Here is a 25,201-nt window from a genome sequence, read left to right as displayed (position 1 = left end):
CTTTCTCCAGGTTTCACCCCCCACATCTCCATAAATTTCCCAACTTGGAACTGGTAACCCTACTGCAGCCTGGTGGAATGCTCTCTCACTTGAGACCTGGGCCCTGCGGGATTTAAAATGTAGATATTCCACCAGGCCTATGAGAGTGGTTGAGGAGCTGGTGAACTATCCTGCCATAAGTCAGGAACTATCCTGCTGGTCCCTTGCCTGTTTTCCTCTATTCTGCTCCACTTTTTAATGTGATCTGTGGATTTTATTATTATTTTTAATGATTTTAACTATTTATTGTATTTAAACTGTGGTTTGTATGATTGTATGATGTTGTGTGACTCGCCCTGAGCCCGCTTGCGGGGAGGGTGGGATATAAATCAAACAAAATAAATACATAAAATAAATAAAGCCCATTATATACTGTGGAACTATGAGGAAGGGCAGTGGCTCAGTGGCAGAGCATCTGCGTGGCATGCGGAAGGTCCCAGGTTCAATTCCCAGCATCTCCAGTTAAAAGGGCCGGGCAGTAGGGCAATGTGAAAAACCTCCACCAGATACCCCTGGAGAGCAGCTGCCAGTCAGAGTAGACAACACTAACCTTAATAGGCCAAGGGTCTGGTTCAGTATAAGGCAGTAAACTTTCATGTGTTTAACTTCAAAAAAAGATCCTGGCAACAAAACCATATGAGTTTAATTTTTTTTAAAAAAAATATTATTATGCAGATGGATTCTGTGGTCTTCCCCTCCTCTCTGCCTTTTATCCTCTTTGAAATGTTTTGAATTAGAATAGCTTACTCAAGGTCACTCGGAGGCATATGGTCCTACTCAAAACTTTAAACAAAACATTAGTTTTTACAACCTTTTGTAATTTGGTATTGTATACAACATGGCCATAGAGGGTCTCACCGTAATCTTTTTCAGTGGGTGACAGAAATATGAGAGGTAAATTTATAAGCCATTTAGTGAAGCATTTAATCAATTTCATGCATAAGAAATAACACCAATGGCTTTGCTTTATCAATCTTCCTTCTCTCCTTCCCCGTCCCCCTGAAATACTGTCGCCCGGCTCTCCAGGTCCCAGAAAGACGGAACAATCTGCAGTCCAATGGCAGAGTGTCAGGAAACTCTTGAGGGCTAGTTCAAGGGTTGATGCTGCCACCATTAAAAAAAATTGTGTGAGTATATGTGTGTGTGAGGGTGCATGGGGAGGGGGGAGACTGTTACTCAGACTGCTATAAAAATCAGGATTTCTTGCTGGGGGGGGGGTTGTATTTCTGTAAGTGGCAAAGTTATTTAGTTCTGTGAACCTAGGCAGATCACGAGAGGGAGGGCAGAAAGAGTTCCATCAGTGCTTAGTTCTTGTGGTTTCTTCTTACATGCCCAAGGTAATGCTGATCGCCACTTTGGGACTAGGAAGCAATTTTCCCCAGGCGAGTTTGGCTAGGGATCCTGATGGTGTTTTGCCATCTCCTGGATATGGAGCAGGAGTCACTGGAGTCACTGGGTTGCCAGCTTCACGTTGGGAAATTCCTGGAGATCTGGGGGGGGGGGTGAAACCTGGAGAAAGTGGGGTTTAAGGAGGGAAAGGACCTTGGCATGGCATAATTCCATAGAGTCCACCCCCCAGAATAGCCATTTTCTCCAGGTGAACTGATCTCTGTGGCCTGGAGACCAGTTGTAATTCCAGGAGATCTCCAGCCACTACCTGGAGGCTGGCAACCCTACTGGAGGTGTGTATGTGTGGGTAGTTGTGAATTTCCTGCATTCTGCAGGGTCTGACTAAATGATCATGAAGATCCCTTCCAACCTTATGATTCTATGATTCAATCATCATTTCCCAACACACTGAGTATTTAGAGAATTTTTACCTCTCACCTCCTCAAAGGTGTGCAGAGTAGCATAGAAGGACATCCTTGCCTCAATTTTATTCTCAACCACCCTGTGAGGTAGGCTAGAGAATGAGAGCAAATGACTGACTGTTTCATGGCAAGTAGATGAACCATTGCTTGGCCCGTTACTCTAACCACTACACCACAACAGATCTCGTAAAGTACCGATTCCCGAAGAGTGGCGTATGGTCAGGGTTGGCTCAAAAATATCGGCGGCCAAGGCAGTAGTCTTGGAGTGTCCAAAGAAACTCAGAAGGATCCTTTACTCAGTTGTCCAGCACATACTTTTCATGCAAGAAGGCCCAAAGGTCAAACTACGGTGCACCTCCCATTTGAAAAATCTCAGACAGCAGATGTTAAAAAACTAGTGCTTTTTTGGTGACAGAACTTGCTGATGCCAAGTACTGGCACCTTTATTCTGGTTCCTCCCAAGTCTTAAGGGGGGAAGAAATTGGCACAACTTTCAGTGGAATCCTAAGCAGAGATACTCCAACTCTGCATAGGATTTCACTGTTTATATACATGTACTGGCTTTTTGAAAAACAAAAAGCACTGTAATAAATACTCCTGCCTTGAAGATCCACTACCAGACAGAGCATCAGGGCCGGATCTACGGTTGCCAGTGCCCAGGGCAACCGAAGACTGTGGCCACTCACATGTGTGTCATCACGCAGGGTGGCATGTGCCATCCCATGGCAAGCTGGCTGTCCAGGCATGCCGCGGAGCTGGCGGTGGTGGCAGTGTGAGTGGCTGGGAGGCCGCCTGTGCCATTCACCTGCCCTGCAGGACAGGGGGAGTCCGGCTTGCCACGCGCCCCCTGTCCTTCTGGGCAGGCGAATGGCGTGGGCGGCCTCCCAGCCACCCATGCTGCCTTTCACCTGCCCCACAGAGGAGGAGGTGAGTGGCAAGTGCGCCCCCTGTCCTGCTGTCCATGCGCTCCCGGCGCTGGCAGCTGCGCCTAGCGCCCCCTTTTTGGCGGCACCGGGGGCAGACTACCTCCCCTGCCCCCACGTCGATCCGGCCCTGCAGAGCATCATTTATTTTTTTAAAAATTACACCCTTCTTAGCTGTTCATCACCCATGGAGGCTCCTAAAATAGTCGACACACTTAGAGACTCCAAGCAGGCTTAGAAAATCTTTCTCCCAGGATCCTAGTCCATAGTCCCTATCCATTGTGCCATGCCAGCTTGGCCCATTAAGAGGGAAAAAAGATAAAGCTGAGCAAAACTGAAAGGGAAGAAGATGATTCGGGTCCAGTAACACACACACAGCATAAAGCAACAGTAATACAAGCCAGTGAGGAGCAGTGGTTAGAGCACTGGAGTAGGATCAAGTTACTCCCCGCCCCTTTTTGTAAAGCCATACAAGTTTATGGGCATTGCTCCTATTTGGGATTATGGGTGGAGCCTAATCGCAAAATACTTTGTTTTCCATACCTGCAAATCATTGGCTACTGCTGGCGGGAGGGGAGGAGCAGAAAGTGTTGTATGTTATGACATCAGAAGACTTGTGAGTTGCACAATATGGCAAAGGGGAGGAGATAACTAACCAGACTGCTACAGTTTGAGGGCATGTTTAGTGCAGCGTCTATTTTGGGGTGGAAATCCTCAGTAAAATAATTTCTCTCTCTTTTTCATTTCTAATTGTTTTCAAAACATAATATTTTATGGAAGCAATTTATACATGCAAGCGAAGAGAGCTATTCTCAATATTAGCTTTATCTTCTAGACATAAAATAACAAACAACTCCAGTAATCAAAATTTACTACAACTGTAATAGGTTTTGGCACTGTTTATGCATTGCAAAGAATGTTAACATCATGTTGACTTTCAAGGTCTGGGCCAGGAAGTTTTCTTTTTTTAAAAAAAAAATCCCAATTTCATTATAAAACCATATACTGTACTTGCAACTTTTATGATGCTGGAGAGATTTAATCCCCGTAAATAAGATTGCTTGTTCCTTCGTCTAATCAGAAACCCAAAATTATCTTCAACAGGATGAGTGGAAGAAGGGGCAAAGCTGTATACTATGAAAATATTTTAGTAATTAATGCGTGTACCATCTAGGGCAATTGATAGGGAGGTCATAAATGTAAAAGGCCAGCTGGGTTTGATTTGTGTATGAGAGCATTTAAAAGGAAAGGCAGGTAATTTTGAAATCTCTCACAAGAAGAATTGGGGGAGGAGGGTTTTTTTAAAAATTTTTGAGAAAAAGGTGAACTGTTCTGCTCTTCAGTTAATTAGGTCAGTGATTTCCAAATGCTATCAGGAGCAGGACAGGGACCAAAGCCGATAATTATGACTGCACCTTGGCAACATCTGAAGTTTAATTGTTTTCAGACGCCAAATCCTTACCCCTCCCCAAAGATGTTTTTTTAAAAAAAAACTTGCCCTATCCCTTTGATGGACATTTAGAAATTGGTATATGATGTTTTTCACAGCATGGATTTAAAGTCACTCGCTATTCCTGCAAGACATACAACTGTTAGAGAGAAAAATACATAGACTAGTTCAAAAGTTGGAAAATTTAACTTGACAGGAGACAGAGGGGGTCTGTATAGGCCTTTGAGTCTAGGAGTTATGATCATGCCTTTGTGTGAATTGGGACAGGGCTGCATTTGGATTAGTGTACCGTTCCGGTTCCCCCCAAAATATTTCCCCCCCCCCAAAAAAGTAAAGCCAGTTTGGTGCAGTGGTTAAGAGCGTGGGACTCTAATCTGGAGAGCCGAGTTTGATTCCCCACTCCTCCTCTTGAAGCCAGCTGGCTGACCTTGGGTCAGTCACAGCTCTCGGGAGCTCTCTCAGCCCCACCCATCTCACTGGGTGTTTTGTTGTGGGGATAATAATGGCATACTTTGTAAACCAATCTGAGTGGGCATTAAGTTGTCCTGAAAGGCGGTATATAAATCGAATGTTGTTGTTGTTATTATTATTATTAAATAAAATGATCATCTTATCTGATGCTTTTCTATCACCTTTTCTGTGATTTTTAGTTAGAAAGAAAGACGACTAAGATTTATTATTTATTTAGAGATTTATACCTCCACTTTTTCTCCCCCAAGCAGCTCGTAACATTGTTTTCCCCTGTTCCATTTTACCTTCATCAAAACAACCCTGAGAGGTATGGAAGACTGAGAAAGAGTAACTGTCCTAGGACATCCAGAGATCTTCCAAGGCGCAGTGGACTTCCCCAGATCCTAGGCCAACATCCTAACTGCTATACCACATTGGCTGTCAAGGCCGGACATAGTAGAAATTTAAAAAATTTAGCATGGCAAAATTTTCCTCCGTTCCCCATAATACTAGAATGCAACAAAACCAATGGGCAGTCAATTCAGCATGGACAAATTATAGCGCTTTCTCACACAATGCACAGTCAATGTATGGAACTCACTGCCACATGATGCGGTGATAGCTGCTAGCTCAGCCATTATGGCTAAACAGAACCTTCATGTTGAGAAACGGTTACAGACGCTCTTGGACCACTGGTGGTATCCTTGGCCTTCATGCGTTGCTTGTAGGCTTTGTGGAAGCCACTGGTTGAACAATGTGAGAATCTGTATGCTGGATTCATTAATCTGATCTAGCTCAATGGTAGAGTATGCACTTGGCATGCAGACAGCCCCAGGTTCAATGCCCAGTATCTCCAGTTAAAAGGACCTGATTATAGATATTGTGAAAGAACACAGCCCAAAACCCTGAGAACCCCTGTGGGTCAGAGGTCGGGTTGGAGATTTGGGCGTGGAGCTTGGGAAGGGTGGAATTTGGGGCGGGGACAGTCCTCAGCAGGGTTTAATGCCCTAAAGTCCACTCTCCACAGCAGCCATTTTCTCTAGTGGAACTGATCTCTGTAGTCTGGAGATCAGTTGTAACAGTGAAATCCTAAGAAGAGTCAATCTGGTCTAAGCTAATTGAAATCAATGGGCTTAGATTGGAGTAACTTTGCTTAGGATTTCACTGTAAGTCTAGAAGAACTGGCAACACTACTTAGCGTACACAAGACAGCCCTGAAAGGCCAACAGCCTGACTCAGTAGAAAGCTAGTTCATGTAGGCTTGCTGCCAGTCCCCTTCTGGGGGTGGGGGATCCCCTGCTCCCCCTCCCCCCCTCGCACACACTTACCTGGCCAGTGGGGGGGGGTTCACCCCCAGGGCACCCCCCTGGCTGTACGGAGTGCCCCAGTGATCCACTGCGGTGCACTTCCGTGCCCCGCAACAGGCCCGTTTCAGGCTGAATTGGGCCCGTGGAGGGGACGATTCAGCCCCGCAACAGGCCCGTTTCAGGCTGAATTGGGCCCGTGGGGGGTGATTCAGTCCTTTGGCAAGTGCAGGAGCTCTCCAGGGCCACCCTTTGACCCGCGTGATGATGTCACTTCCCGGAAGTGACATCATCATGCACGCCAGGAGTGAAACAAGACTCAGAAGCCGTGGAGGTAAGTGCCAGACATCCAGTCTCCTGCTGGAGGACTCAAGGGGCCTGGAAACCCTAAGTTCATGCGTAGGGCTGCCAACCTCCGGGTGGTGGCTGGAGAACTGGAATTACAGCTGATCTCTAGGCAACACAGATCAGTTCCCCTGAAAAAAAATGGCTGCTTTGGAGAGTGGACTGCATTATACCCAGCTGAGGTCCATCCCCTCTCCAAACTCTGCCCTTCCCAGGCTCCACCTCCCAAATCTCCAGGAATTTCCCAACCCTGAGGTGGCAACCCTATGCATATGTTATTTTTTCAAGGTGCATTCCACCCCTCCTTTCTGTTCTGCTTCTGTCTGCAAATTGTCTCCCCTTATCACACACTCTTCTTTTGCTACCATCCTATTGCCTCACTGTCATCAGGTAATTCCGTAAACATGGATTATACAATATAAAGACAGGCTTTGCTCCACTGCAATTATGTCCGCAGCTAATGGTAGTGTCTGGTTGGCTTTCCACTCCGGCCGTTTAAAGCGACACCCTCCCAGTTTTCCAGTCTGCATCTATCAAAAAGACACATTGATTTCCTTTCTGGGGAAAACACATCTTTCTTCTCTCCTCCTAAGTAGATAAACCTGACAGCTTTTAATCAAATATAGTTGTTCACAACTAGAGAAATATTTCCAGCACTACAGTCCAAAACAACAAATAAAAAAATAATAATAACGGGGGGTGTAGCTATAGAAGATTTCCTTCCAAGTGCACACTTTGACAGCAAGCACCTGTGCGCCAGAGCCCTTAAGTGTATGCACGAGCTGTTAGCATTTCAGAGTGCCCCCAGGGCGGGTTTAACTTTACTACCATCCCAGCATAATACCTTCCTTGTCGTGGTAACCATGAATACTACTATAGTTAAAGGGCGTGCTAGTGCTTCAACCATAAACTCTCCTGTTTTCCAGGTTTTTACAACTTCACCATAAAAAAAAAAACCTGTCTCCAAGCTGCAAGAAAGACCGGATTCCGATTGGAAAAAAAGACAGGTGATACACAAACCCTTCTTGCTTGTAAAATTAGCTTTTTGTTTACTTACTTGTTTTGATATATCCCACAGGCATTGATATATTTGTGTGTTTGTGTGTGTGTTTGTGAAACAAAAGCAGAAACACAGCTCATGAGTTACTTCTTTAAGCCTGGTCCAAAATTTTAGCATCCTTTCCTTAACCTCCATTTGGTACATATTATATTTTGAGTCACGAAGGAAGCTATTTTATTATTGATAGTTCCTAAATAATTATAGGGTTGCCAACTCTGGCTTGGGAAATTCCTGGAGATTTGGGGATGGAACCTGGGGAGTACAGGGCTTGGGGAGAGGAGGGACGTCAGCAGGGTATAAGATAGAGTCCACCCTCCAAAGCAGCCATTTTCTCCAGGGAAACTGGAGAACAATAGTAATTCCAGGAGATCTCTAGGCACCACCTGGAGGTTGGCAACTCTCTAAATAGTTCATATGCTAGCAATGGGATTGCAGATTGGACCTGTGTAGTGGTTAAGAGCAGCAGGACTCTAATCTGGAGAACTGGGTTTGATTCCCTACTCCTCCACTTGAAGCCAGCTGGGTGACTTTGGGTCAGTTACAACTTCTCAGAGCTCTCTCAGCCCCACCCACCTCACAGGGTGATTGTTGTGAGGATAATAATAACACACTTTGTAAACTGCTCTGAGTGGGTATTAAGTTGTCCTGAAGGGTGGTACATAAATCAAATATTGTTATATAAATCAAATATTATTATTGTTATCCCCAACCAGACTTGGTGATGTTTGTCTATTTCCTTAGCCTTCTATGCTGGAACCCGGAAACAACTATTCCCAATGCACCCCAAACATTCCTCCCATTAAAACATCTCCATCTTTAGCAGCAAGGATGGACTGGCACTATTTATTTATTTTTTACCCCCCTTTCTCCCTAATGGAGATGCAAGGCAGCTTACATTATTTTTCTTCATTTAGTCTTCACAACCATGTGCTGTAGGGTTACCAGGTCCCTTGCCCTTCTGGCGGGAGTGGGGGGGGGCAAGCACTTACCTTCCCAGTGCTGTTTGGATGCTCCTCATGTGTATGTGGCCCCACGCTTGCATGATGATATCACTTTCGGGAAGTGGCATCATCGCACAAGATTGAGGCGTGCGCAAGCACTTTGCAGCAGGCCAGTTTGGGCAGCCATTTTATGATAGATACCTTGTGGTGGCACGTATCCCATGCTCCCAAAATTCCAGTAGTGCCCACAGGTTCAGCAAAGTTGAGGACTGCTGTTTCAGAAGGCAAAGCAGTGCACAACAGGAAGGATATTCTTCCTTCTTCCTGTTTTTTAATGTCAGTGTTATATCTTTGCTTCCAGCTCTGATCTTGTAGAACCTTCTCTGGCGCCTGACCTTTCTTAAAGCACAGTTGAACCCTTTTAATTCTTTTTCTGTGACAATCTCGAGAATCCCCCCCAAGTCTGTTTCAATACTGCTTTCCTCTTTGCCTGCTGTACCACTGCCATAGGGAGTGCCTTGTGCGAATCCTACCATGCAGTTGTGCTTTCCCCCATGTCTCAAGAAGAGATCAGCGATCTGAAAAGAAAACTTCAAGGTTTTTTTTTTCTCAGTTGTCCCAGTGGTTGGATGTCATTCATTTCCCTGCCTTTTAAAGCTTATTTTGAGGCACCTAGAAGGATTTGCATGATGGTACCTCACTATAAATTGATTATATTGTAACCATACGGTTTAAAAATAAAACTGAACTTGGGGATTGGAGGTTCAAATGGGCATTTCAAAGAAATGCCTTTTGAGAAACATGAGGCGAAGAGAAGATGCGAGGGAGAAGATAGCAAGAAGTGAGTCTTTTGAAAGGAAAGGGTAGTGTTTAATAAAAGTTGGGTAGAATGCATTCTGCAAGAAAGAAAGAAAGAAAGAAAGAAAGAAAGAAAGAAAAAAGAAAGAAAGAAAGAAAGAAAGAAAGAAAGAAAGAAAGAAAGAAAGAAAGAAAGAAAGAAAGAAAGAAAGAAAGAAAAAATCCAAATTTTGCTTCGCCTTCCAGATGAATTGACTTTGATATGGGATATAAAGCTACCTAAAGTGGCTTTTAAAAGGATTAGACAAATTAATGGAGAGCAAGTCTGTCACTGGCTATTAGCCATGGTAGCTAGCAACAAAACTTCCACATTTAGGAGCAATCTATCTTATTTCTGGATGATGGGGGTCAATCGCTACCAATTCCTGCCACTTGTTGTGAGTCATCAAGGGATATCTGGGCTAGTCACTTGCAAAGATTTAGTGCTTGGCTCGAAGATCCGATGCGAAGCGACTCTCATTTAAATCATGCTCTTGAAGTTCCTGTTAACAACTTCTCTATGTTTTATTTTTCTGTTTCAAATTCTTTCTTTGCCCTGATAAATTTCGAAAGTTCATCTTCAAAAGCACTTTTGATTGGTATTTTCTGAAAAGTAAAATGAGAGTTTCTCTTCCATTAACAGGGAAGACAGAGGCCTTTGAAACTGCGGAGCGGAATGAAACTCCTAGCCGGTCTGCTGTGGCCCCCCCATGAGAAAGCATGATTCCATTTAAGCTCTGCTACACTTTGCCAGAACTCTTTAAAGGGAACATGGAGCTCAATGTTTACTTAAGTGTATGCAGCACAACAACAACAGCCAGAAGAGGGGAAAAAAAAGTTGGCTTCCACGCATTATTTATTGAATAAAGAAAGCTGCCGAGGAAACAGACTGCGCTGTGTTCCAAGTGTGTACGTTGTCTCATTGAAGTAAATGGGATTGCACGGATGTCAAATGCATTTGGCTCTGGGCTCCCTAGTGCTTTGCTGAAAGTCTTAACAGATACAGTGCTTTAAGGAAGCGTTTTGTCTAGTAAGGAGGAACGGCATGTCCCCCTCCTTCCAGAAGGAAAGAGGAAAATCTATTAAAAGAAAAGGGTTTAAAAAATGAATTTCCTTAATTTATGCCCTGCCTTTCTCTTCAGTGGGGACCGAAAGTGGTTCACATCATTCTCTTCTCCTCTGTTTAAACTTCACAACAATGCTGTGAGGTTGGTTAGGCTGAGAGTGTGACTGGCCCAAGGTCACCCAGCACATGCGCGCTTGACACTGTGTAACTAATGAGCTCATCAGGCTGCCCTGAATAACTGAATGGCCTGCTCTAGTGAGAAATGCTTATTTTGTCGTTGTCGTCGTCACCACCATCATTATCAACAATAAAAACCATATCAACAATATCCAGTGGTGGCTTGCATATGATAATGGGCTTGGATCTCAGAATCTCTCTACACAAGACACCTCGGCATGTGTTCATCAAGTGTAGGGAGATGCAATGGTAGCCAGGAAGTGTAGTTTGAAAAAAGAGAGCCAGCAGACATCACTCTTTGTTAATTTTATCTTCACCTCTCCGAAGGCTCTGTCAATTTCACCTCTCCAGTCTAAAACTGTGAGGAATGGCAACCAGAGAGCAGTGAGAAATGGAAATGGGCTGGAGCGGACTTCCAGACCTGAGTTCAGACCTGGAGAGGTTATAATGGGTCGAAGTTTCCCTTCTGGCATTTTTCAGCCCCATCTCACAGCTCCAGTACAAAGCAAAGCCTTTGCCCTGCCACCAACTCTATCTTTTTAAACTACCCTTCCAGCTAACATTGCATCTCCCAACATGTATTTTTCATGTATCAGATGTCTCATATCGAGAGACTCTCAGATATGACTACAGATAGAACTTTTGTGATGCCTCATGTTACCTCAAATGTAGTTTGTTCTGTCTATCATTCATTTATTTACATATTTACTTATCCGAGTATTTATACCTCACCTTTCCACATAATTCAAGGTGGCTTACAGCATGATTTAAAAATTTCCAAAGCTAAAATTTCTCCCTCCTCTCTTCTTTTTTGGGTGTGTGTTCAAAATGATGTTTTTCTGGACAAAGAAATTCAATCATTCTCAGCAGCTGCCTTCCTCATGGCTGCCAAAATGTTGCTGTGTTCTTCACGCTTTCTCTTGGCCTTTTCTTTATGAATTTCAGAGCTCACTTATCTTTGGAGACTTTCAAGAATTCCATTGCGCGTCTCTTGTAAGGTGTAAAGCTGCACACTTCCAGGATCATGTCCTGAACAAATTTGCTGTGTTGGGTCAGGTGCCCACGGCGGTGGCACTGGTATGGAGTTACCACATTCTTGGTCACTTTGTGGCCTTTGTTGAGGCCAATGGTCATTGAGTAGTGGATTGCTATAGCTGCCATGGTTACGCAATGGAGGTTTTTCCTCATTCCAGACATGGTCCGACGAGGGGCCTGGCTTCTTGTTACCTTGTTTCCCACTGCTTTCTCAAAAACGTGTCTGTAACTCCTTTCACGTGAATACAAGTGTCATCCTACAGTTGTGTCATTTGTGGGCTTCTTGAAAATTCATTTGAAAGACACGTTCTTGAGAAAGCAGTGGGAAACAAGGCAACACCAAGCCTGATGGTGTCTGGAATGAGGAATTTCTCCTACAAGAAAGAGACATATTATTGGACAGACTGATATTACTAAAGTATAACAATACGGGTGATCCTTTTATGATTGTGGATTTGGAAAAGGGGCATTGTATGACTTGCACATGGTGAAGAGACTGATAAGTGGCTATAGATTCTAATGATGTGGGTTGAAATATTTGAACCCACGGTAAAAATATATAAGCAGTTAGATAGTTATGGTGGTGTTTTTCTTTCCATCAGAGCAAGGTGTTTGAGGCAGGCATCTTTTAAGAGAGGAGAGCTCTTCCGGCACAACCTCCATTGCGTAACCATGGCAGCTATAGCAATCCACTACCCAATGGCCATTGGCCTCAACAAAGGCCACAAAATGACCAAGAATGCGGTAACTCCATGCCAGTGTCACTGCCATGGGCACCTGACCAAACAGAGCAAATTTGTTCAGAACATGATCCTGAAAGTGTGCGGCTTTACACCTTACAAGAGACGTGCAATGGAATTCCTGAAAGTCTCCAAAGATAAGTGAGTTCTGAAATTCATAGGCTATAGATTCTAACGACTTGGGTTGAGATATTTGAACTGACAGTAAAAAGTATAAGCAGTTAGATAGTTATGGTGGTGTTTTTCCTCAAACACCCTAACAAATAAGCAATCTTCCCAGTACCTCCTAAAGATCTCCAAAACGAAGGCTTCCTTCATGTCTTAAGGGAGCCCATCCCACAGGGCAAGGTCCATGATCGAAAAGTCCTGGGCTCTGGTCAATAACAAACTAGCCACCCTAAGTGGTGATACAGCCAACAAATGGCTGCTTGAGGATTGTAGCTGGTACACCAGGACATATGAGAGGAGATGGCCATTCAAATATGTGGGTCACAGGTCATGAAGTGCTTTAAAGCACCTTGAACTGAGTCCAGAAACAGACAGGCAACAAACATAGTTGCTTTAAAGCGGCCAACATATATTTGCTGTGGCTCGTCCCTAATAATAGTTGGGCTGTCACATTCTGGACCAGCTGTAGCCTGCAAGCTGTCTTCAAGGGCAGCCCTATGTAGAGCACTGTGCAGCGCAGCACTCCAGTCAAGAGATGCACCTGCCAGTTAAGATCTTTTTTCCTGAAGTCTGTTGTCCATGCCTCTGTCTACAGAGATGAGGTGAGTGGCAAACAGAAATAGAGCTTTTTCTGTGGTAACATCTTTCTTTGGGATCGCTTCTCCCCCTTAAGTCTGACCCAAGTGTCTACTTCACCGTCCTTAAGGCGCCATATCAAAATATTTCTTCTTAAGTGAACGGTTCTATCTTTTTAAAAGCTATTTTTACAGTCTGCTTCTAGCTTGATGATTGTTTCGTGGATATTGTTGTAGGTTGCTGCATGTTTATGAGGCAACTTCTGTCACATGGAGCAAAGTACTGTGAAAAGAACAATCTGAAGTTGATAGTTTGTCTAACACCAGTGTGCTTAGGGAAGTGAAGGGTTTGTGCAGTCCATGTTCAGAATAAATTTTTACCCAAATGAACAGGACAAGAATGGATTCAAACATCTGTTCCTGTCTTTGAAATCCACACACTTGACAATCACCAGGGATGTGTTGAGGCCTGCTTTCCATGTCATTTCCCAAATTAATTTGCAACATTGATTGCCAACTGGCCAAGTCCCAAAGCCATCTGATGTCTAAACTTCTGATTTGTTTAATCCTGATTTTAGATTCCCATTCCATCTCTTTAGCCTACTGTGGAGTGGCAGGCAGTAACCGACCACCTGACAGAGAACCCATGTCTAACGGCAGGAGGGAGAAGCCAGAAGCCCCAGAGAAGCCTGGGCAATTATCAGCTTTCTTGGTGCAAGAAGAGTTGGGCTGTGGTACTGCGTGGAGACATTGCAGCTCTAACTAAAGATCCTGAGGCTGTTGGTGACAGTTTTGAAAGGGTGAAGTAACCTCTGCTATGGCAGCCGAGGCTTAAAATCCCCACACTGACATTGTTGTCTCGGTACCACTGAAGACCACAGACAGAAGCCACAACCGAAGATAAATTTTATATACAAACTGACGCGAATGCTCAGAGATCAAACCCTCACATGACTTATTGTGTTCCATCCACTCCGTGTAGTAATGCATGTAATCGACCATCCCACATGTGATAGTTCAGAAGAACTTTTGTTCACTGTGCGGTCGTTGGTGTAAAGGCCTTTAAATGGAAGAAAATCAATAACCTTGATGATGTATTGTCCAAATGCATTTCTGTTGATGCGGCGAACAGATATTATGATGAAAGATCAATTTTTGTGGTGTGGCTCTCGCTTCTCGACTGATAGCACAACATTTCTCAGGCATTTATGCTATTGACGTTCAGAAAGGACGATGGCCAGGATCTGTTCCTGATATTTCATTTTTAGTAGGCCATTTTTGGGCACTACTGCGCAGTAACGCTAAAAGCTCTGCGGAAGCCCACCTAACTTAAATCTATGAATGGTCTAAGCAAGGCCCCAACACTTCAGTTACGGGAAGAGTTTGAACAACAACACTCTTGACCAGAGCTTTTTTTCCTGGAAAAGAGGTGGTGGAACTCAGTGGGTTGCCCTCAGAGAAAATGGTCACATGGCTGCTGGCTCTGCTCCCTGATCTCCAGACAGAGGGGAGTTTAGATTGCCCTCCGCACTGCATGGCACGGAGGGCAATATAAACTCCCCTCAGTCTGGAGATCAGGGGGCTGGGCCACCAGCCATGTGACCATTTTCAAGAGGTTCCAGAACTCCGTTCCACCGCGTTCCAGCTGAAAAAAAGCCCTGCTCTTGACATAGAAATGGTCAAGAAAATAATCAAAGGAGACAGTGCTCCAAGTTTATCCAAGGAGGTTACTCTGCGTCAAAAATCGGTCAACCAGAAATTGAAGTATTGTTCTAGAGAGGGATATGTGGTAGATATTTCACGAGTAGGGGATATCCTCAAAAGAATTTCTGTAATGACAGAGAACATGAAGTTAAAGTAGAGTTGCTGAGCAACCCATAAGGTGAAGGGTGGGGACATGGGGGCATGTGATGCCAGCACCAATGTCACCACTTCCAGGTACAATCTGGAAGTGACAACAGGTAGCTATAGGAATCAAAAGAAACTCTATGGTTTTATCAAAATGTTGGTAGTGGGTAGCATTAGGAATTGCTGGTAACTCTATGGTTTTACTACAGAGTTTCCAGCAATTCCTAAAGCTTCCCACTGCCAGACTTTTTGTTTTATTTTTCTCCCGCCACAACTCTGAGGGAGAAAAATAGTTAAATCAGTCACAAATAGGGCTACAATTCCCCCGCCCCGGGGCGGGGGATCCCCTGCTCCCATTTCCTCCCCCCGACCCCACTTACCTGGCCAGCAGGGGGGGCGCTTCCCTGGGGTGCCCCCAGCAGCACGGTGAACCCCCGGGTGGTGCAGCGCGCTCCTGCACACTGCAACAGGCCCAATTTGGGCTAAATTGGGCCTGTGGTGGGGTGATGAGCATGGAAGGGCACGCCAGGCCACCCTTTGACCTGCGTGATGATGTCACTTCCTGGAAGTGACATCCTCACACGTGCTGGGAGCATGCACACATGTGCACAACAAGCAACGATGAAGATCGTGGAGGGTGAGTGACAGGTTCCCAGTCCCCCACTGGGGGACTCAAGGGACCTGGCCACCCTAGTCACAAACCATATAAATCAGCCATTTTTTAAAAAAAAAATCCTACTGGTGTGTGTTCATGTAAGTTGTACTTTGGGATGTTAATGGCTGCCAATCTGGACTGGCAGCATTTTCATGAATGTGCCGTTTTGCCGAAATCCTCGTGCAAACTTGTTAGGCAGGTTCTGAGGCATTGAGTGCTGAACAAAACAGATATAGCGATTGGCTCACATTCAATCCCCACAGTCAGATATGGTACATACGACCATCAAACATGTGTGCTACGACGTTTGCGGCATCCCTCATAAAAGCTTTGGTCTCTGCCTGGGCATGGACTCTCCAGGTGGCCAAACACACTTCACAGGTAGGGCTTACAGAAAAGGCCAGGTTCGAGCGCTGCCATTTCCAGTTAAAAAATCCCAGGTGGTGGGGATGGAAAAGACTTCTTCCTGAGATCTGAAAGAGTTGTTGCACGTCAAGGGTAGATTAGATGACATGATCCAATGACCCGACATAAAAAAACCCCACACGCATCTATTCCTGTTTCACTTGCGTTCTGGCCTTCTTCCAAGGAGCTCAAGGTTCTCCCTTTTGGTCGCAGTACTGGCTCAGCTTACCAGCTGTTAAAATAACAAAATACTGGGCAGGCCCTAGAGGAAGCATTCAGCATAGGCCAAAGCACCTAGCTCTGCGGTTTGGGGGTGGATTCAGAACCAAAGCCTTGTGGTTCAGGCCATTCCTGAAGACAGAACCTTGTCCAAAATATGATCTATTTGCCAGAGGTGTAAAGGTGTTTTAAAAAGGGTTAAAAAATAACCTGACCTTTCCCCTTGCTTTTCAAGCTCACCTCAGATGACACTACCAGAGAAGGTGGCGCCCAAGAGTTCCTTACGCTTTTGAGGAAGAATTATGAGGTTCCTTCAGCAACATTGTTGCAGACAGGGTGTTACCTTGTCTGTCCATGAGTTTCATGTTATCCCCCTCCCCAGTACTAATGTTACTGGGACAGATTGGGATGGGACTTTGCAAGGTAAAGTAAGAAATGTTAGGGCTGCCAGGCTGAACCTGTCACAGGCAAGAGAACTAGGGTTGGGGATGAGGAGGAGTGTAACATTTGTGAAATCTCTGATGTTACTACACTACTTCTGGGTAAAACCTGAATGCAACAAATGGTAGGCCTAGGAATTGCCAGAAACTCTATGATAAAACCAGAGAGTTTCTGGTGATTCCTAGAGCTACCTTATGTTACTTCATGTTTTACTTGGTACTGACATGGCAACATCAGCGATGCTGCTATTTTTTTAAAAATTCTCCCACTGCTGCTCAAAGCAGCGGAGGGCAACAGGGCTTGCCAGTGGAAGGCCTCCTGCCATAATTGGGAGGCCTGGCAAGTCCAGATTTGCAACTCGTGTCTTCAGACCTATCTCTTTAGTAGGCTGTCGATCTCAAACATCCATGGCCCAATAAAGTCCGGTTTTTATACATTTTAAAATGTGGGCTAAAGGAACACCAGCATTTCCTCATTCTCAGAAAGCACAAAGAGACTGAACTCCGCTGGCCTCCTTCCATCACTGAACTGCGTTGGTATTTCACAGTTGAAAAAGGGTTTCCTGCAGGCCGCCAACTTTCGCTGGTATAAATAACATGCCGGTCAAAGGCGTTTTGCCCTTCTCACCCCAACCCCCAATAACCGGAGCGCTTCCGGAGCGCCCATTCATTACCTTTGCAATGGCCTGTAATTTATCCCAAATGGAGTAGGTGTATTCAAACCGAAAGATAACCATCAATGATAAAAAAAGATAACACTTCTCTGTAACAGATGCTTCTTTTTACGATGGAAACGGCAAACGCTTGAAAGCTGCAGGTGCGGGACTGACATTACGTCTGCAGAGAATCATTACAGCCTCCTTAGAGATCTAGGTTTTCTCTGTGTTTAATCAGGCACAGTCAGAAGAAATGGCTTCATTTCAGCTTGATGGGAGCCAGATTACAAAAAAGGAAGATGGATGGCCAATAAGGCCCTTCCCTATAAGCATATTGTCTTAATTTGAAGGAACAAGCTGGCATCTTGCACGGCGGGAAAAAAGTAAAGAGCAATATGGCAAGTACTGCATGCTGCCTATTTCCCAGTCTCTCTGCTCCCTGTAATGAGAAGGGATTGTTAAGTACTTATTTTTTATAAAGGGGAAAAACCCCATACCACCTATTTTAAATAAAGCAAACATCACACACCAGATCACTGGTTGCCGACGCTGCTCAAGAGATGCCGTCCCTTGATGTTCCGGAAGGCTATTGAAACTTCTTTACCCTCTTTTGTAATAATTCCCCAGACCGCTCTCTCTTAAAAAAAAATAATATTTGAGTTGACTATTGATCAGAAAGGTTCTCGGAATGTAATACGAACATATACTTTCTAAAAGGGTCACAACGGAGCTATCTATCATGACCTCCTCTGACAGCTCTGTTTTGCTGGAACAGCAAAGCTGCCAGCCAATTTGGGGAGGCTTTCTTAAGAATTGTAAATGGAATTTTTGAACGGAGGTGGGATTCTTCCATGCGTTTGGGGGTGAAGGAGAAATCGTCTACTCAAATGCATGTCAGTGCCAGTATTATGAGTTCTCAATAGGTCACAAGGAGTGCTGTGTCGTTCTCAAAAAATTAGCTGAACAAAATTAATTTTAATGCACTTTTTTAAAAACGAAATTTGTATGCCACATAGTACATTTTTTCCCCTGGGCGTTCTCAACCCTACAACCAAATACAAAAGAGATTTAAATAAGCAAATCCACATGTCACACTGAAATGATTTTTAAAGCAACGTCATCTGCAATGCTACATGAACGTTATTGATCCTAATTACATTAAATATGAAGGCTGTTAAATATGTCTTGTTTTGTTTTATACTACATATTTCAAGTTTTATTTATTCAGTGGGAGTGTCACAGAATCAAACAAAACAATGACAGGATGTCACAGATTTTAAAATACTGTGAATTTACACACTGACATATGATTATGAGTGAAAATGCTACTATTGGGGTGTGTGTGTGTGTGTCTATTTTTAGACCAGGTCTATATCACAAAGTGAAGCTAAGATCAGAACTAGATTTTACGGTGTTCATGGGTCTGACCCATGGATGCCACTGGCACTTTGCAGCTGAATTTGGGCGGTTTAAAATGCCACAAGGCCTATAGCGCATGTGGGACCAGGCACTCTTGCTCCCCTTGTAGGGCTGACAGTCTCCAGGTGGTGAATGGAGATCTCCTGGAATTACAACTGATCTCCAGGCAACAGAGACCAGTTGCCCTGGAGAAAATGGCAGCTCTGAAGGGTATGGCATTATACCCCACCAAGGCCCCTCCCCTGCCCAAACCCCACCCTCTCCAGGCTCCACCTCCAAAATCCCCCAGAATTTCCCAGCCTAGACTAGGCAACCTTATTCCGCCGGCACATTTTCAAGAGCTGAAAGAGCCAGCTCCTGGTTGGGAAATTCCTGGAAATTGGGGGGGGGGGGGGGTCCTCAAGAGGGCAGAGTTTGGGGGGGGGAGAATCCTCAGAGAGGTGTCATGCTATAGAATCCACTTTCTAAAACAGCCATTTTCCCAGGGGAACTGACCTCTATCGCCTGAAGATCAGTTGCAGTTCTGGGAGATCGTCAGCCACCACCTGGAGGTTGGCAACTTGATCTGAGGAATTTTTATGTGGCCTAAATTCACCTGTTAGTCTCTTGCCATGAAAACCCCACCAGGGGTTAGTATAAGTCAGCTATGACTTGAGGGCAGGATTTGATTTAGAGCCCTGACCTGGATAGCCCAGGTGAGCCTGATCTCGTCAGAGATGGCACTTGGATGGGAGATCTCAGAAGCTAAGTAGGGTTGGTCTGGGTTAGTACTTGGATGGGAGACCTCCAACAAAAAACAGGGTTGCAGAGGACTCCACCAGGGGTTGCCATAAGTCAGCTATGACTTGAGGACACTCTCCACCATCACTTAGTAATAATATTTAGTATCTCCGCAACACTTTTTCAGAGTTGAACACACTTCGTATATATATTCTCAATATTCTTTACTTGTGAGATAGGTCAGTATTATTCTACCCGGGTTTCGAACAAACCCTTATTTGAAAGCAGTTTGGGTTTGAAGGAGCTCTTTTGTTAATGGCCGTAGTTAACTGCATTTCTGAGTTTTTGATTTCTGATTCATGATTGTACAACTTCTAATTCATGTTACTGTTCTGTACGCATTCTCTTCTGAATCGTAAGCCACCCTGTGAACTATGGTTAAAGGTGATAAATAAATGTTGTAAATCAATAATACTCTTGCAGCAGGGGTCTCAAGTTCAAAGCTGCTGCCACGTCTAAGACCATCAAGAGCATTCGCGGGCAAGGTGAGACGTGAGCATAAGATCGGACTAGCGGTCCATCTATTCCAGCATCTTGTCTTGCGCAGTGGCCAACCAGTTGCCCTGATAGGCCAACAAACGGGGCATAGGGGACAACATCTCCTTCTAGCACTGATATTCAGAGGTTTACTGCCTTGGGATGTGGAAGTTCTCTTTAGCATCTCCATTAGTAATGGACCTCTCTTCCATGAATCTGTCTAATCCCCCTGGAACCCCCCTGTACTTGTGGCTGTCACTATATCCGTAAGAAAATTTTCTTGTATACCAACATGGCTACCCTACAAGTCTAATGCAACAGTCAAGCTGATCTATTTCTTGGAAGAAAACTTAAAAAAAAAACAAATTATATGGTACATTTTAGATTTTTTAAAAAAGTACTGTGGTCCAAGAGAAAGGTATTCCACACAGTCCCGTAGACATGGAGATCATGTTTTGCTAGGTGCATAATCTAGCTATATTACAAGAGAAAGAGGCTGGGAGATTTTTAACCCTCTTCACCCGCTGTCTCAGCTTTAAGTCTTTTTTCCCCAGAATCCTTTCTCATCTCTACGCTTCTTTGTAAAATTCCTTAACACAGTGAGGAAAAAAACATCTGTCCCAAAGAGGAAAAACAAAAATCAGTTCAAGAGCTTCCATTACCTCATGGAAGACGATGTAATTCTACACAAGCCCTGCATGCACCTTGGAGAATATAATGAAAAGGTTGGGTCTGCTCTGCTCCCTCCCTTTCTCGCTCCTTTCCTCTACTTCAGACAGGTGTGCGGCTGATAAAACTTAGGGTATCAAATGCCGGCCCGAAATTGTTTGTTGTGGGTATACAAGTAGCGCAAGGAAGAACACCTGTGAACCAGATTCTTTGTACACGGTCGTGGCCCACCCTGGTTATACAATTACATACTTTCATCGGGCCATTGTCAAAAGGAAATGCAAAGAAATAGAGCCATCTGCTATGGATGCAAGTGGCAAAACTGAAATACATGCTCTAAAATGGCTGGTTGGCCATCAGTCTTTGACGGTTGAGGACTGTGTATTATTTATTTATTTCTGTTTCCCCAACAGGCACCCAGAATTACTCACATTATTCCCATCTTCTCCATTTTATCCTCACAACAACCTTGTGAGGTAGGTGAGGCTGGGAATGTGTGTCTAGCACCAAAAGTCACTCAGAAAGCTTCCGTGACAGAATGGGGAATCAAACCTGGGTCTCCCAGGTATTAGACCAACATTTAACCATAACTCTATGCCGTCTCTCTTGTGAATTGCCAAATCAAATGCAGGTAACTAGTCATCTTTACTCGTCTTCCAGGCATTGAGTCCCCTCCTTGGGCTAAGAGACAGAGTGACTGGCCCAAGGTCAGTCCATGAGTTTCTATAGCAGAGTGAAATCAAAAAGAGTTCAGTAGCACCTTTAAGACTAACCAATTTTATTGTAGCATAAGCTTTCGAGAATCAAGTTCTCTTCATCAGATCAGGCATCTGACGAAGAGAACTTGATTCTCGAAAGCTTATGCTACAATAAAATTGGTTAGTCTTAAAGGTGCTACTGGACTCTTTTTGATTTTGCTACTACAGACTAACACGGCTAACTCCTCTGGATCTATAGCAGAGTGCTTTCTGTGGTCATAGGTCCAGAGGAGTTAGGCGTGCTAGTCTGTAGTTGCAAAATAGTAAGAGTTCAGTAGCTCCTTTAAGACTAACCAACTTTATCATCGCATAAGCTTTTGAGAACCACAGCTCTCTTCATCAGATCTGACAAAGAGGTTCTCAAAAGCTTATGCGACGATAAAGTTGGTTAGTCTTAAAGATGCTGCTGGACTCTTTACTATATAGCAGATTTTGTTGTCTTATTTTAAACTGATTGTAAGCCATTATGAATCTACGATGTGAAAAAAAGCACTGTGTGTGGATAAGAGGCTGGCAAGTTCCCATAAATGCCTGGGAGCTATTCATTTATCTCATTGTAATCCTAACCTTCCTCCAGGAGAGAACACATGGTACTTCCGTTTCAATCTCACAGCAGCCCTGCGAAGTAGGCAAGGCTGAGAAGCATTAGCTTACCCAAGGTCACCCAGCAAGCAACATGGCAACCAGGGGTTTGAACCTAGGTTTCCTTGGTCATAGTTCAACACTCTAACCTCTGCATTATGCTGGCTCTCCACAGTGCATTTGATGGTTGAGTGGAGATTTGAGCCCGTGTCTAACCTCTACACCACACTGGTTCTCACGGGTCTAGCTTTTGCTACTCGCCCAGCTTTTATCAACTTGAGACAAGAAGGTCCACTCTTTGAACTGGGCAACCTAGGAGGAGGAATAATATGAATCCATATATGAATCCACCCAGGACCTGCTCCAGCATTGCTGGCACCTGAGGCAGCTTAACGGCTGCCTCTGTGTGCACGTGTGCACGCAAGTGCGTGCACACCAGATTGCGTGATGACGTCACTGCGTGTGACATCATTACGCAGGGCTGGTGCATGTGTGTGTGGGGCCTTCCAGCCCTCCCATTCAGTTGCTCTGTGGGCCAGGCACAGCCGGCCGCCCTGGCCACCAGCTGCACCTGGCCCACAGAGCAACTGAACAGGAGGCTGCCCGCTTAGCTACCCCACACTGCTGTCACCAGCACACACTCCTGGCCAGCGGCGACAGCAGCAGTTCTGTGGCACGTGCCCCTGCCCCCGGGCCGGTGCTCCTCTGGCGCCTTAGCACCCTGAGGCGGCTGCAGGGCCGGCCTCAATGGGCAGGCCGGCCCTGAATCCACCTTACCCGTTAGCAGTATTTTAGGGTTGCCAAACTCCAGGTAGTGGCTGGAGATTTCCTGGAATTGCAACTGACCTCTAGGCCACAGAGATTAGTTCCCCTGGGGAAAATGGCTGCTTTGGAGGGTGGATTGTATGGCAGTATACCCTGCTGAGGCCCTTTCCTTTCACAAACCCCGCCCTCTCCAGGCTCCACCCATAAATTCTCCAGTAATTTCCCAACTTGGAGCTGACATCCCTAATTATGTTCTCGGACTGTAACCCTTCAAGCTGTCCATGGATGTGGGGCTGGCATTTGGGTGGGCTGTTACATATTTGAGCCTTAAAAAAATCACTCCACATAGGAAAACAAAATGTCCAGTGAGGCTCTTTGGCTCGTCCCCAACAACTAGATTTCTATGTTCACGGGATTTTTATATGCGGGAGGGGGAAACATTGAGTCATGCAGTCCCCAGCTTACAACCTGATGTGGTATGATCCAGGCTCCTCTTTGCCAGATCCTGTGCTATTTCGTGTTTCTAGGCAGTGAGTGAATTATTGTATCTGCAGACATTAGCTTGGGTTGCCAGCTCCAAGTTGAGAAATTCCTGGAAACTTGAGGCAGTGTAGCCTGGAGAGGGGAGGGGTCTCCATAGGGTATAATTCCATAGAGTCCAGCATCCATAGCAGCCATTTTTTCTAGGGAAACTGATCTCTGTGGCCTGGGGATCTCCAGCCACCACCTGGAGGCTGGCAACCCTAGCATTAGCACATGAAGGTATAGATACACAAAGCATTCCCTTCTGGTCAGACTTCAAATATTATACATTTGCATACATCTGGAAAATGGCCACTGCTGCCTTGTCTTTGATGAGACAGCAGCTGTTGGGGACACCTGGAACTTTAACATCAAAGTCTTTTTTTTCTTAAATTGAGAAGTTCCAGACACTGAAGTCCACAGCAGGGACCCCGGAGCCCAACTTGGCACAGCACTTTCCATAACAGGTAATCCAGCGTGTGCAAGTGCCGTGCTTCTCGGCAGCCCACCAGGTCTTCCTGTCTCCCTTAAAATGCTTAAAATGAATTTTAATCTGTTGGTAGCATTTGCCAAAGAAGTTAATGCTCGTAATATTCCCTTTAGAAAGAATCTGAAGCACTTCCTTTTCACAGAAGGGTCAGGGCGACTAATGACAGTAACGACGGCAAAATGCAATCCAGTCAATTACTTTAATTAAATTTCAAACTATATAGAGTCTTCCCATTTATACAGTAAACTAATAGGAGTGGGGGGTGGGGAAGGGCCGTCCTTCTTGCCAGTAGCCATTTAAGGGTGCAAAATTGTGGCCTTGCGTTCCTTCCCCACACGGCTGCTCTCACAGACTCTTTCTGGACATTAAAGATAATTATGGGTTTTCGATAAATACAGCAAGAAAAGATTGAGTGGCCCCCTTTTCCAAGTGTTCTTGTATAGGAGAAGAGGGTCCCCCTCCCAAATACAACCCCATTCAGAGATCATAATCTGGTATTACAGACTAGCTAACATTTGATAGTGGCAGCATTCCAGAGTAAATGTGAAGGGAGGGCGGTTTCTCTATTTCAAGGAATCCCTTTTTAATTATATTGTTTGAAACAGGAGTAAAACCAGTCAAAGGGTATGGAGAGAGATTGTACCACCATGTTTGAGAGGCATAACGACATGTTGTTTAGATGGGTGAAACGAAGGAGGCCTTGAACTATGGGGGTTACAGCCACCTGAGGTTAATCTTTCTGATTCATTACCTGCAAGAAGTAACAGAATAAAGGCAAGGTTGAACCACATTTATCCCTCCCTCTCTGGCCTATAAGCCAGATTTTCATTTCTTAGGGCTGCCAATCTCCAGGTGGGGCCCAGATACTCCCTAGGGTTGCCAACCTCCAGGTGTTGTTAATTCAGCTGATCCGCGGGTTTAAATGCCCCTTTCCATGCCGCTTTGCGGAAGTTTTAAGATGGTTTTATTCCAAACGACTTTTGGAGGAAGTTGAACTTTTTAAAAACAACTTCATTTATATCCTGCTTGTCCCCAGTGGGAACCCAAAGTGGCTTACAACATGCTCCCCTTATCAATTGTATACTCACCATAATGTTATAAAATAGGTGAGGCTGAGAGTGTGCAGCTGGCCTAAGGTCACCCAGCAAACTTCGATAGTAGAGCAGGGAACAGAACCTGAGGGCCAAGCTACACATGATGAATGACACTTGAACAGCAAGTGTATTTCTCCCTGTTCACTTGCCCTCCACTCAATCCACTTGCCAGGCAAGTGTCTTCGTCATGTGTAGCTTGGCCCTCAGTCTCCCAGATCCGAGCCCCACATTCTAACCACCACAGGCTGCTTATGTTTTTAACAGTCTGTATTTTTTAAAAAATGTGCATATTAATTGTGGATTGTTTAAACTTGTGTCTGGATGATGGTGTGGTGTCTTTGCAGCTTTTTGTGTGGGGGGGCTGTATTAATTGCTTTGAGTCTGAGAAGATGAGGTATAAATATTTTAAATAAGGTCCCATAAGGATTGTTGATATAGTTGCTTCCAAGGCACAGGGGGAAGGACGGCAGCTCCTCCTTACTTCTGACTCCCTTCTACATC

At 44.8% G+C, this 25,201-nt stretch overlaps 1 protein-coding gene across 1 annotated transcript; it reads right to left on the bottom strand.

Annotated features, from left to right (window-relative positions):
- Positions 1 to 11,256: 11,256 nt before the first annotated feature.
- Positions 11,257 to 11,564, bottom strand: LOC129345250 (60S ribosomal protein L36-like). Its single transcript, XM_055002292.1, is given in 2 exon segments — positions 11,257 to 11,327; positions 11,330 to 11,564. Coding segments are annotated over 2 exon segments (306 nt in total).
- Between the last annotated feature and the right edge of the window lie 13,637 nt (positions 11,565 to 25,201).

This window comes from Eublepharis macularius, chromosome 18, assembly GCF_028583425.1.
Source record: "Eublepharis macularius isolate TG4126 chromosome 18, MPM_Emac_v1.0, whole genome shotgun sequence".
Taxonomy (NCBI): Eukaryota; Metazoa; Chordata; class Lepidosauria; order Squamata; family Eublepharidae; genus Eublepharis; species Eublepharis macularius.
The sequence above is the reverse complement of the archived record's forward strand: the minus strand, read 5'-3'. Positions and strand labels throughout refer to the sequence as shown.